General features: G+C 41.2%; 1 protein-coding gene across 3 annotated transcripts in view; it reads left to right on the top strand.

The window, feature by feature from the left end:
* ptprz1a (protein tyrosine phosphatase receptor type Z1a) overlaps window positions 1–13,005 on the top strand; it is a 156,491-nt gene that overhangs the window by 58,836 nt on the left and 84,650 nt on the right. For all 3 annotated transcript variants that reach the window (XM_069162122.1, XM_069162121.1, XM_069162123.1), the window contains exons 3-4: window positions 5,561–5,740; window positions 11,762–11,913. In XM_069162122.1, coding sequence (XP_069018223.1) covers window positions 5,561–5,740; window positions 11,762–11,913 — 332 coding nt within the window. The remainder of the gene's footprint in view (window positions 1–5,560; window positions 5,741–11,761; window positions 11,914–13,005) is intronic.

Here is a 13,005-nt window from a genome sequence, read left to right as displayed (position 1 = left end):
CCTCTCCTGTGGAACCAGCTCCCAGTTTGTGTTTGAGGGACAGAAACCCTCTCTAGCTTTAAGATTAGACTCAAAACATTCCTTTTTGATGAAGCCCATAGTTAGGGCTAGCTCGGGTAGACCTGAACCAACCCTTAGTTATGCTGTTATAGGCCGAGGCTGCTGGGGGACCTCGTTACACGCTGAGCTTCTTTTCTTTCCTCCTACTCTTTAACTGACTCATACCTCACCATCTTTTTCTCTCCCATAGTTTTTGCTTATTGTCTGTTGTCTCCATTCAGTTCCCTCGCTCGCGTAGTTTCTCTTCTTTCTTTTGCAGATGTCCCGTCATGGAGCTGCATGTCTCTGCCCTGCGCTTGTCATCTCCACCAACAGTTCTTCTCTTCTATCTCTATGCTGTCCTTTTCTCTCTCTGCTCTCCTCTCACCCCAACCGGTCGAGGCAGATGGCCGCCCACCTCTGAGCCTGGTTCTGTTGGAGGTTTCTTCCTGTTAAGAGGGAGATTTTCCTTCCCTCTGTTGGAGGTTTTTCTCCCTTAAAGAGGAGGTTTTTTTTTTTTCCCCTCCTAGCTTATGTGGGAATTGTTGAATTGTTGGGTTTCTCTGTATAATATTGTAACATCTTGCTGTAAGGACTTTAATGTGTTAAGTGCCATGAAATAACCTATGTTGTGATTTGGAACTATATAAATTAAGTTGAATTGAATTGAATTGAATTAATGGCAGCCAGGGTAACTCTGGCTAGCACATGGAGGGCTGTGTGGCCCTCCAAAGAAATGCCTCCCCAGATCATTGCTGACCCACCGCCAAACCGGTCATGCTGGAGGATGTTGCAGGCAGCAGAACGTTCTCCACGGCGTCTCCAGACTTGGTCACGTCTGTCACATGTGCTCAGGGTGAACCTGCTCTCATCCGTAAAGAGCACAGGGCACCAATGGCAAAGCTGCCAATCTTGGTGTTCTCTGGCAAATGCCAATTGCCCTGCACGGTGTTGGGCTGTAAGCACAGGCCCCACTTGTGGACGTCGGGCCCTCGTACCACCCTCATGGAGTCTGTTTCTGACAGTTTGAGCAGAAACATGCACATTAGTGGCCTGCTGGAGGTAATTTTGTAGGGGTCTGGCAGTGCTCCTCCTGTTCCTCCTTGCACAAAGGAGCAGATAGCGGTCCTGCTGCTGGGTTTTTGTCCTCCTACGGCCCCCTCCACGTCTCCTGGTGTACTGGCCTGTCTCCTGCTATCTCCTCCGTGTTCTTGACACTGTGCTGACAGACACAGCAAACCTTCTTGCCACAGCGTGCATTGGTGTGCCATCCTGGATGGGCTGCACTACCTGAGCAACTTCTGTGGGTTGTAGACACCGCCTCATGCTATCTCTAGTGAGGGCACTGGCAAAATGCAAAAGTGACCAAAAATCAGCCAGAAAGGATGAGGACAGAGAAATGGTCTGTGTTCACCACCTGCAGAACCATCCCTTTATAGGGGTTGTCTGATAATTGCCTCATTTCCACCTGTTGTCTGTTTCATTTGCACAACAGCAGGTGAAATTGATTCACAATCAGTGTTGCTTCCTAACAGGACAGGTTGATTTCCCAGAAGTGTGATTGACTTGGAGTTACACTGTGTTGTTTACGTGTTTCCCTAATTTTTTGGAGCAGTGTAGTTTAGATGTAAAAAAAAAAGTATTAAGCGGAGTAGTTTTGGGATTGCAGGATTGCTGTTGAGTAGTGATGGTGAGATGAAGCCTCATGAGGCATCGAACCACTTCAGCCAATTGGTTCGAGAAAGGGTTCATTTCTAGAAGCTTCATGTGCACACGAAACCACCTACTGGCCAAGTGTATAATCACAGGCAGCTGCATCTGAACCACATAATGTGATGCATTGAATTTTTGTGTCTGTTATGGCTGTTGGGAATTACTATGAATTACAAAAATGTATGACCAAATAATTTCTGTACATAAATTATCACATATGTGCATAATAAAATATTTTTGAATGTATTCTGTGTGTGTAAATTTTCCCAAAATGGTAGTATCATATGATATGGCAGGTTGTGTAATAATGTTTTTCTGTCACTTTAGGAAAATGGCATGGGCTTAAGCAGGCAGAGGACAGTGAAAGTGCTTGTGGAACTAGGAAGAGGGGACTGAATATGCTTGTGTAACTTGGACAATGATGTACAGAACAGGGGACATTTTATTCATTTTTATTCAGAAATAACAGTTTCTCAACAGTTTTTGGTTTTGTGGATGTCCACATGTCAGAAGTAAGGCTAACAGCAGCCACCTTTTCCACTTTAGCCTTAGCCTTCTCCTTAGCTGACTCATACTTGGCCTCCACCATGGCCTTCAGAGCCTAAAGGAAAAAATATATAGTGCTGAACTGTGAGACACAATAAAGTACTCATTTGTTTCATGCATGCACCCATACATACCTGCCTTGTAGGGAGAACATAATTAGGATCCACTTTGGACACAAATGCCCTGAATCCAACATCATCCACAATACTGAAGGGCTGTGTGTCCTTCACTATCATGGAGACGAGGGCTTCATCCAGCTCTTGTTTTCTGGTGGCTGGTTAAAAGAGAATAAATACAGTGTCTGTTACCTGTCTTTATTTCCACAATAAACAAAAGTGAACAGGGAAAAATTGTGATGGTGCATTTGTAATATTGTAATGACTTACCTTGGCTGGGTGAAGCTCCAGTTTCCTCCTCATTCTCATTGGGCGGCACGGTGGTGCAGTGGTTAGCACTGTCACCTCACAGCAAAAAAGGTTCCAGGTTCGAACCCGGTTCTGGGCCTTTCTGTGCGGAGTTTGCATGTTCTCCCTGTGCTTGCGTGGGTTCTCTCCGGGTTCTCCGGCTTCCTCCCATCATCCAAAAACATGCACCTTAGGTCAGGTTACCTGGCGCCGCGCTAGTGGCAGCCTGCTGCAGCATCTCCCCCCTGAGAGCCCCCCTGCTGTAGTGAAGAAATTTCCCCTCGGGGATTAATAAAGTGTATAAAATCAAATAAATCAAAAAAAAAAAATGCAAGGCACGGTAATGCCTCAGCATGGATGAGGTGTTGTTATTGTACCCCAACTCCTTGGAGCACAATAAACACCTCACTTTTGAATAAAATAAGAAACTGTGAAAAATACAGTTCTTAATAAGCAAACCTAATGTGTCTGAAAGAGAGTTAGATTTAGCTTACCTTATAGGAGTTATCAAATCAAAGTGTTCCCACACAGGGGAAATCCTCCTCTTCCTAGCTGGCTCCATCTTATCACCTATCCTTCTCTCCTCACTCTCCTAAATCTCCAAACTATCTCTCTCTCTCTAACTTCTCCAAACTATCTCTCTCTTTCTAAACTCTACAAACTATCTCTCTCTCTCTATACTCTCCAAACTATCCAAACTCTCAACTGACCACAACTCTCTACCAACAACCCACATTTTGAATGGAGCCTGAGGGGTTTATATTGCTGTCAAACCTCCCGGCAAAATCTGAACCACTTCCCGAAGCAGTCACGTGGTACAGCCGGGCAGCGAGGTTTCGGATGTCATCATTTTTGGCTCCTCCCCTAAATGAAGCAAGCCTCGACAAGCGCTTCGAGGAAACGCCCCCTCCATTACTCGACACACGCTTCGAAGCGTCGGCACATCTCGTAACATCACTACTGTTGAGCATTCCCGAGCTGTAATGGGCCTAACTTGATGAAACACCGGTGAAGGGAGGTGCCCACTTGATAACCCCAGTGAAATTTTGCACACACCTTGTTACAAAGGCTTTGTACGATGTAGCGTCTGACTTTGGTGTACGGGCATGCATAGTGGTAGCGTAGCATAATTTTAATTAGTGATGTGTTTGTTCGGGCAAGACAGGTAGTAACATTAAGTCAATTGACCCTTGCCATGTTATTCTGCATTAATATGGCACTTTGTGTGTATTTTTAAACAAAAAACAATACAAGTTTCCACATCATCTGACAACTTAAGAGTGTTGTATTTACAGAGGTGGTGGTATGTTTTCAAAATATTGAGACAAGGTGACACCGTATTCATTAAATATTTGGCAGTATTACTGCTTGGCTTGTGATATTGTGGTGCACAGGCTCTTTCCATATGTTTTTAGAATGCTTGGGTGCTGTGTAGCATGGTGTAGTGCTCGTTCACAGTGTTGGACTCATAATGTTGTCCCATTCTTGCCTGACATAGGATTTCAGCTGCTTAACAGTTCAGGGTCTCCTTTGTTGTATATTCTGCTTTATGATGCGGGGTGACAGAGCCATGTTGTAATAGAATGTGCAGAATTCAGTATGGCATTGTTTTGCTGTAAAAAGCAAAGGCTTTCCTGAAAAAGATGTTGTCTGGGTGGCAGCATATGTCGCAAAACCTGTATACATCATTCAGAATGAATGGTTCCTTCCCAGATGTGCAAGCTACCCATGCCATGACTGATGCACCCTCATACCATCACGGACGCTGGCTTTTGAACTCTGCGCTGATAACAAGCTAGATGGTCCCTCTCCTCTTCTCCAGCCTCCATGATTTAAAAAAAGAATCACAAACTTTGATTCGTCAGACCACAGGACAGTTTTCCACCCCGCCTGAGTCTGTCTTAAATGAGCTCGGGCCTAGAGAAGATGGCGGCATTTCTAGATCATGTTTATATATAGTTTCTTATTTGCATGGTAGAGTTTTAACCAGCATTTGTGGATCCAGCAAATAACTTTGTTCACGGACAGTGGTTCTCACAAATGTTTCTGAGCCCATACAGTGATTTCCACTACAGAATTGTGTCTTTTTTTTTTTTAGTGCAGTGCTGTCTGAGGGCCTGAAGAGCACGGCCATGCAATATTGGTTTTCAGCCTTGTCCCTTGTGTACAGAGATTTCTCTAGATTCTCTGTATTTTTTAATTATATTATGTACCGTAGATAATGAAATCCCCAAATTATTTACAATTTTCAGCCTTACCACAAAATAGTGTTCATTTAGATTTGAGTCTGAATTAATTACATATTCAATCCTGTGATAATCAATGAATATGAATTATTATCTTCAATACCCTTTTTCTTACATTTTAAAGAGCATATGCCATAGACTATTCGGTGTAGAAAGATCATTTTTGGTATTGTCATAAAGCTGAAACTTTCCTCTTTTACAGACATACAGAAAACTTTAAATGTGTTCCTGGGTCCAAGTGACTAAACATGAGCGGGTCACAGGACTGAGGTGAAGTGTAAACTGTCCTGTGGGCTGGCAAATCAAAATGTGAAATTCTTTTTAGAAATTATGGACACTGTGTCATCGGGGCTAAAGAGAAGGACAATCCAGCTTGCTATCAGCGCACAGTTCAAAAGCAACTGTGATGGTATGAGTGCATTAATGCTCATGGCATGGTTAGTTTGCACATATGCAAAGGAACTGTTATTTCTGATTGATATATATACAGGTTTTTCGAGCAATATATGCCATCCAGACAACATCTTTTCAGGGAAGGCTTTGACTCCCCTCAGTTCCCAAATATGTGTGTGGGTGTGTGTTTGAACATTTCCTTTCTCTCCATCATTCCAGGAACATTAAACCAAAACAACTGGGCAAAGAAGTTTCCATCCTGCAGCAACGCCAAGCAGTCTCCCATCAACATCGAGGAGAACCTGGCCCAGGTGAAGTTACAGTACCAAAAGCTGAGGTTTGATGGCTGGGAAAGTTTGACAACGGACAGGACCACTATCAAGAATGATGGCAAGACCGGTAAGAACAATCAACTGTTGGTCTAAAAACGTGACTATGGTTGTTGTTTTCCAAAACATAATGTCCCATCCTGAAACACATCAAAAGCTACTGTATTGATTCAAATGGATTTTTATTAACATATTTATGCTATTAGAGCATGAATCTTTCTGGCTTTATTGTCAAAATATCTCAACAACATAACATAGTATCCCGCAAGGATGATTTGTAATGATTTTCTTATTTCCTGCCTTTTTTTCTTGTGCCACCCAGTGGTCATGTACATTTTTCACTTATCCTGTGAAATATGAAAAAAATTATTGGATGAATTTTGGTACAGACATTTATCGTCCTCAGAGGATAAATCCTACCCATTTTAGTGATCCGCTGATGACAACTATAGCACTGCCATGAGGTTCACCTTCATGGTTTTGAGTGAAATGCACTGACAACTATTGGCTGGATTGCCACAAAATTTGGTTCAGACATTCATGATGACCTCATATTTTGTTGTTAATGTTGCACTGTCACCCGATGAAATCATTAATTTGTCAATGCTTTGGTTTTTGACAGAAAACTAAGACTGTAAACATGGTAAACATTTTGTTAGCATTACCATGTCAGCTTTACCACCATGAACATTTTGGCATGTTTGAATGAAGCTCACTGCACCACTGGTATAGTACTGCCAGAAAGTGCTTCTGGCATGGCTGTAAGTGGGTTTATGGTTTGACTAAACATTCAAAAAATAGCTGCTGTAGCTCTTTTTTTGATATAATATAATTTTCTCACATCTGTATTATTGCGTTACAGTGTTATTTTTTTAGTTTTTAGTTTTTCAACCGTAGAGAAGCAATATTTTTATGTACATGAGGGAGGATCTCCTTGCATTGCAATGAACCAAAGTTGGAGTTAAACATCACATCATGATGGAGCTGAGGAGAACATACCTTGGGTGCGGGGATAGGCCTAAGCTAAAGTCAAAGAGATGGAGAAATATGCCTTCACTGCCATTGATCATCGTGGGTAATGTCAACTCTTTGAATAACAAGTGTGACAAGCTAGAGGCACTTGTGTAGAGTAATTGGGCATACCTGGAGTGCAGCTGTGTGTTTCATGGAGACCTGGCTGAACAACAACATCCCTGACTCCTGTGTGGATTTGGCCTGCTTCAGTATGATGCAAGCGGACAGAGATGTCAGAGCGAGTGGAAAAAACAAAGGTGGAGGACTGATTTTGTTTGTGAACAATAAATGGTGTGACCCTGTTCATAATAATTGGAAGGAGAAGATCTGTTGCTAGGACATTGGACTTTTGGCTGTCGGTCTTAGACGTAATATGTACCGAGGGTAATATCAAGAGATTTTAACCATGTCACCCTCACCTCCCATCTGACCGGCTTTGCACAGTATGTGGACTGTCCCTCAAGGGAAAACAGCACTCTTGATCTGTTGTATGCAATGCTTCAGCTCTACAACCACTTGGCAGATCAGATCACAATCTGGGGCCGTATTCACAAATATTTTTAGAATCCTCTCAGAGAGCTTCTAACTTAGCCAAAGAACTTCTAGCAAGGGGTCTTGCTCATGGGTGCTTTGGGAAACTTCTAAGAGCAACTCTGAGCAACAAAGGAACAGAAACCCTTATCTTAGAGGAGGTGTGATTGACCCCATTGCCAGGTGTGACACATCCTTTGGAAATATGTGACTGGCTGATCTAAAAAAAATAAAAAGCACTTTTCTTGAGACGCCACAGTGACATCCAGTAGAAATCAAATTAACTGTGTCTCAATATGAGGCTATAAGTGATGTTTCTGTTTGTGTGATCACTGATTTTACTGTTGCCAAATATCTTAGTGCAGCGATTACTTTCATTTTTGGCGTTAATGCTTTGAGTGGGAGATATGAGTGTCTTTAATGGTATCGACCACAAACATCATCCCCGCATGATATAAGTTGTACCATTTCATTAACTCGTGGTCATTCAGCGTCTGAAGAATATTTCTCCCTTCCTTGTTGTACTTTGGCAGTATTCTCCTCTGCTGAAGAAATTCTCAAGCTTCTTTAAAGTCATCTCCCTGCCTCAAACAGTTTTAAGGGTGAATAATAATTTTCCTCTTAACTTTCTAAGGAAATTCTAAGTAAATCATCACAATTCTAAGAATTTGCTTAGAATTTCGTCTCTAGGAGTAACTTTCAGTTCTAGGATTCTTTGTGAATACGGCCCCTGGTCTTTCTTCAGCCATCTTAGAAACCCTGTGTGCTGAGGCAGCGTGCTATCACCTGCACAATTAGGAAGCGGACACCAGAGGCACAGCAACTGTTTGATCAACTGTTTTGAATGTACAGACTAGAATGTGCTACTGGAGTCACAGGGAAATGGCAGGGACTCGGATTTTGATAGGATGGTTGAATGCACTCTGGACTACATTAACTTTTGTTGGGTTATTGCTGGAGCAGCAAGGACTGCTCACTGCTTTCTAAATAACAAAGTCTGGATTACCAGTTACATTGACATATTCCAGACCACATAAATTAAGCTTTCAAGAATGGAGACAAGGAAGAGCTCAAACCTGTGCAACATGAGCTGAAGAGGAGATTGAAGCTGGCAGAGCAGAATATGACTGCCCCAAATGTTCCCTCTCCCACCACTTCAGCTGCAGCTTCCCGTTCACCATCTACCTTAAACTGGTACTGCCCTAAGACTGCTGGTGTAACCTCTCTCACACCGGGGACCCTCACCCTGTTTTTCACGACAGATGAGGTGGAGGGCAGAGCTCAAGAGGCTGCATTCAGGAAAAGCAGCTGGCCCAGATGTTGTGTGTACAAGACTGCTTAAGGTTTCTGCAGTCCAAATGGCTGAGCCGCTCCTAAGGATCTTCAACATGAGTCTGCAAGGATCCCAGTTCTGTGTAGAAACAGATCCTGTCTGGTACCAGTACCCAAAGTAGGGACATCTGGCTAAAATACACAGTTACAGACCAGTGGATCTAGCATCACACATCGTTGAGACCCTAGAGCGGCTGCCTCTCTGTCTTCAAGTATTGCATGTAGAACATGCACTTGACTCACTACAATTTGCATACCGGGAACATCTAGGAGTGGATGATGCTGTACGTTACATGCTCCACCTGGTATTTTCTCACCTGAATCAGCCAGTTGGATATGTGAGGATCATGTTCTCAGATTTTTTTTAAGTGCATTTAACACCATTCAACCCCCCATACTTAAAGACAAGCTTAAAAAGATGTGTGGATTTCTTCTTCACCTCCTGGATCATAGACCACCTGAGAGGATACCCATAGTTTGTCAGGCTGAAGACCTGCCGCATTAGTGAGCAGCACTTGGAGTCTGCGGGGAACTGTTCTATCACCATTTCTGTTGAAAATGTACACAGGCAAACTTTAATTACAACGCTGAGTTGTTGATGACACTGCTTTTGTGGTGTGTATTCAGACAATTACCACCTTGGTGGTGGTAACCTGAATTACAAACTGGACTGGTCCCTGAACACAGAGGCTATCCATAGAAAGGGGCAGAGCTGGCTATTTTTCCAAGGGAAGCCTTTGATGTCTCCAGTGAAAAACTGTTCATGTTCTACCAGTCAGTGGTGGCAAATGTCATTTTTTATGTTGGAGTATGCCAGGGTGGCAGCATGGCTGACAAGAACATTAGGTGGCTGGACAGGACAAGAGTTCTGGAATCAGTGGGGGCAGCGTTGGAGAGGTGGATACCAAGCAAGGCACTGGCTATAATGGACAATACCAGTCACCCTCGATGCAACATCCTGGCAGATAAGGTTGAGAAGATCCCACAGCAAGTTGGCTTTACAACATATTTTCATAGGCATTCCTCATTTTACTCATTAATTTATTTATTGATGTGTTGATTTGTTTTGGTAATCCTTGTGTTTTTGGCCCACAATTATCACTAACTGACTTTTATTGGTTGTTTATTTTATTTTTCTCTCTTTTGGATCAATATATCTTTGTTTGCGAGCTGCTGGACGTGAATTTCCAAGTTCGGATGAATAAAGTACCTTTCTGTTCTATTTCTATTCCACCAGCTGGATGTTTGGATGGTGTCAGAAATCTGACAATAAGATTTGATTACTGACATGGTTGGGCAATTTGCCTAAATAACTATTTCCCAGAGACCTTAACCTGGCCCTTTGTCTTAAAGACCAATCTGAATGTGGTTTTATTTCTTGTTTTTGTGAATTAGATTTTCTTGCATATTAACATCACATTTATGGCTTGAATATTAAATTGCACTTTAGAATCATATTACATTACATTACATTTCATTTAGCTGATGCTTTTATCCAAAGCGACTTAGAATAAGTGCATTTCAACCATGAGGGTACAAAACCCAGAACAACAAGAATCAAGAAAATACAATTTCTTCAAGAAAGCCAAACTACAAAGTGCAATCAGTAAGTGCCATTTTAAGCGCTACTAAAGTTCTACTATTCAAGATAAAGTCGGAAGAGGTGTGTTTTTAGTTTGCGGCGGAAGATGTACAGAGTTTCCGCTGTCCTGATGTCGTTGGGGAGCTCATTCCACCATTTCATCATAAAATAGTAACTTTTTCATGATGTATCCCTGCTAATTACAAATAAATCTAAAGTAAAATGAAACAAGGGTCCTTTCTGCTTGTTGCCATTATGCTTAGAATTTTTTTTTTTTTTTTTTTTTTTTTTTTTTTTAATAATATTGTAGGCTTCAAAATGTTTAGCAAGAAACATCTGTCTAGGTTCCATCAATCAAACTATAGCCATCATTTTCCTTCTCTCATTCCTTGACCTTCTGTTTTTCAAATGACAGTTTCTCCCAGACAGATACTGAACATCATGGTCTTTTGACACACAAAATGTCCTGTTGTAAAGGATACGGTTACTTGTAGGAAACAAAATAAGCTACATTGTACATTCAGGGTAATTGTTCAGTGAAATTGTAGACGAGGGATCCTACCTCGCCTTTCCAAAAGCTCAAAATGGATGAGTCCAGGGCTTCTTAGCAAGGGGATTCTCATTGAAATATGAATTGTCCCCTTGTTGTTGTTGAGCCACCAGTTTCATTTAATGGAGATATTTGGTGGACAATGTGAGCATGGTTAAGGTTGATTGTATTTAAATCTGTTTGTTCAGCACACACTTTGATCCTAATCAAAGTTCAGGACAGACTGTCCTCCATATACACTTTTTATGAATCTCTTGGACAGTCAGGAGTACATTGGCACAATGTCAATTTCAGAAAAAGAGGTGAATGATGGAGTGTATGCCTCTGACAAAGTGCAAATAAACCTTTCAACAAGACTGAATTACCAACAAGTTGAGTCAATATTTCCCTTTCCCTGAGGGGAAATGAGATTTTAGACAGGTTTAAAATATAACACAAAAGCTTAAGAGACCCACACAGACCACAGAGAGTGCACAAAGGTGGCCAACCACATGCAGATCAAAGTGTTATAATAAATACAAAGGTATCAAAAGCAAATAGTCGTTGATTTGTCAATATTCAGCAGTTAAATGACTTTTCAAAGACTGAATTCTGTTCTTGCACTCACATGAAAATGGGTATAATCCCTACAAAACATTAGTCACATGCCTTTTGTATTTTTAAAGTGGCGTGCCAAAATATACAAAAGATGAAAGGACTAGGGGGGGCCTTTTGTCAAGTCAAACAAAGACCAAACTAAAGATGATGGCCTCCTTGATTCAGTCATTATCTGATGGTCTAACAAAGGTGCTGCTGGAGTATTATATAGTGCTCATTATATTCTTTTTTGCGTGTATATTGCATCATTTTCTGTGAGAATTCAGGCTGTGTTGTAGTTGACTTTTAAAAGCTTTAAAAGCAGTAGGTGGATTTGATTTGGTAAAGTTGTTTTCTGATGATGATTTACTTCAACAAACTTGGATATTAAAATCAAGTCAAGTTTTTTTTTTTTTTTTTTTTTTTTTTAACACATTTTGTCATGGAATGGTAACATATCACACATTACTATATATGCTCATGTCTTTTGTATATTCTTTTAATAGTGGAGGTCAAAGTGGATGGGGAGTTCTATGTCAGTGGAGGGGGTCTGAGGTCAAAGTTCAAGGTGGGGCGCATCACCTTTCACTGGGGGCGCTGCAACGCCTCTTCAGAGGGCTCGGAACACAGTCTGGATGGAGTCAAATACCCTTTAGAGGTAAGACATTTTATGTGACTGTTTAGCCAAGTCATGTCCTACATGTTAAATGTTATATACGCATCAAGTCTATGTTTTATGAAGAGGTGTAAATAAAAAAAACATCCTGCTGTGTAAACTTTTCTGATACTCTTTGTTTGATAGTTAATTATACAATAATTACTTCCCAGGAAAACAAAACTTCAATAATTGTATCTCTCCTTAATACTTCTCTGCACAGAGTGACTATAGGGTTGACCGATTTAAATTCAAGACTTTTCAAGACCTTTATAATATCACATAGAATTCAGTTTGATGCTTGTTTCATGGTTGTAGTCATCAAGTATGATGGCAAAACAATAGAGACCACCTTCTGTTCAACAGCTGCATGCTTCCACTGGCTCAGATTATGGAAAACAACCAAGTGTGTTATCATAATTATGCAGACGACACATACATTTACATAACTAGGGTTAGGGTTAGCCAGGGGACTATAATCCCATACAAGGGCTGTGTAAATGTATTGAACAAATCAACAACTGGATGTGCCAGACTTTTCTTCAATTAAACAAAGATAAAACAGAAGTAATTGTTTTTGGTGCCTTAGAAGAAAGATTAAAAGTCAGCGCTCGGCTTCAATCACTGATGTTAAAAACCACAAACCAAGCCAGAAATCTTGTCATGGATGCAGACCTCAATTTGAACAGCCACATCAAGACAATTACAAAATCAGCCTACTATCACCTGAAGAATATATCAAGGATTAGAGTATTTATGTCTCAACAGGATTTGGAAAAACGTGTCCATGCATTTATCGTCAGTAGACTCGACTACTGTAACAGTGTGTTTACAGGTCTCTGTAAAAAGTCAGTCAGACAGCTGTAGCTGATTCAGAATGCTGCTGCTCGAGTCCTCACTAAGAACAAGAAACTGGATCACGTCACTCCAGTTCTGAGGTCTTTACACTGGCTTCCTGTCCAACAAAGAATCGACTTTAAATTGAATGGAAAGAAATTAAAGAACACTTTTCATCTCGGCTCTGTGTAAAGTCCCAAAAATACTAAAGAATGTACTGAAGTGTAATGCTGTAATCGGTGAACAATGGTGAAAATC

This window comes from Embiotoca jacksoni, unplaced genomic scaffold, assembly GCF_022577435.1.
Source record: "Embiotoca jacksoni isolate LCO1_2020_lvr unplaced genomic scaffold, fEmbJac1.0.p SCAF_3, whole genome shotgun sequence".
In the NCBI taxonomy this organism is placed as follows: Eukaryota; Metazoa; Chordata; class Actinopteri; family Embiotocidae; genus Embiotoca; species Embiotoca jacksoni.
This window is presented reverse-complemented; position numbering and strand designations above follow the sequence as displayed.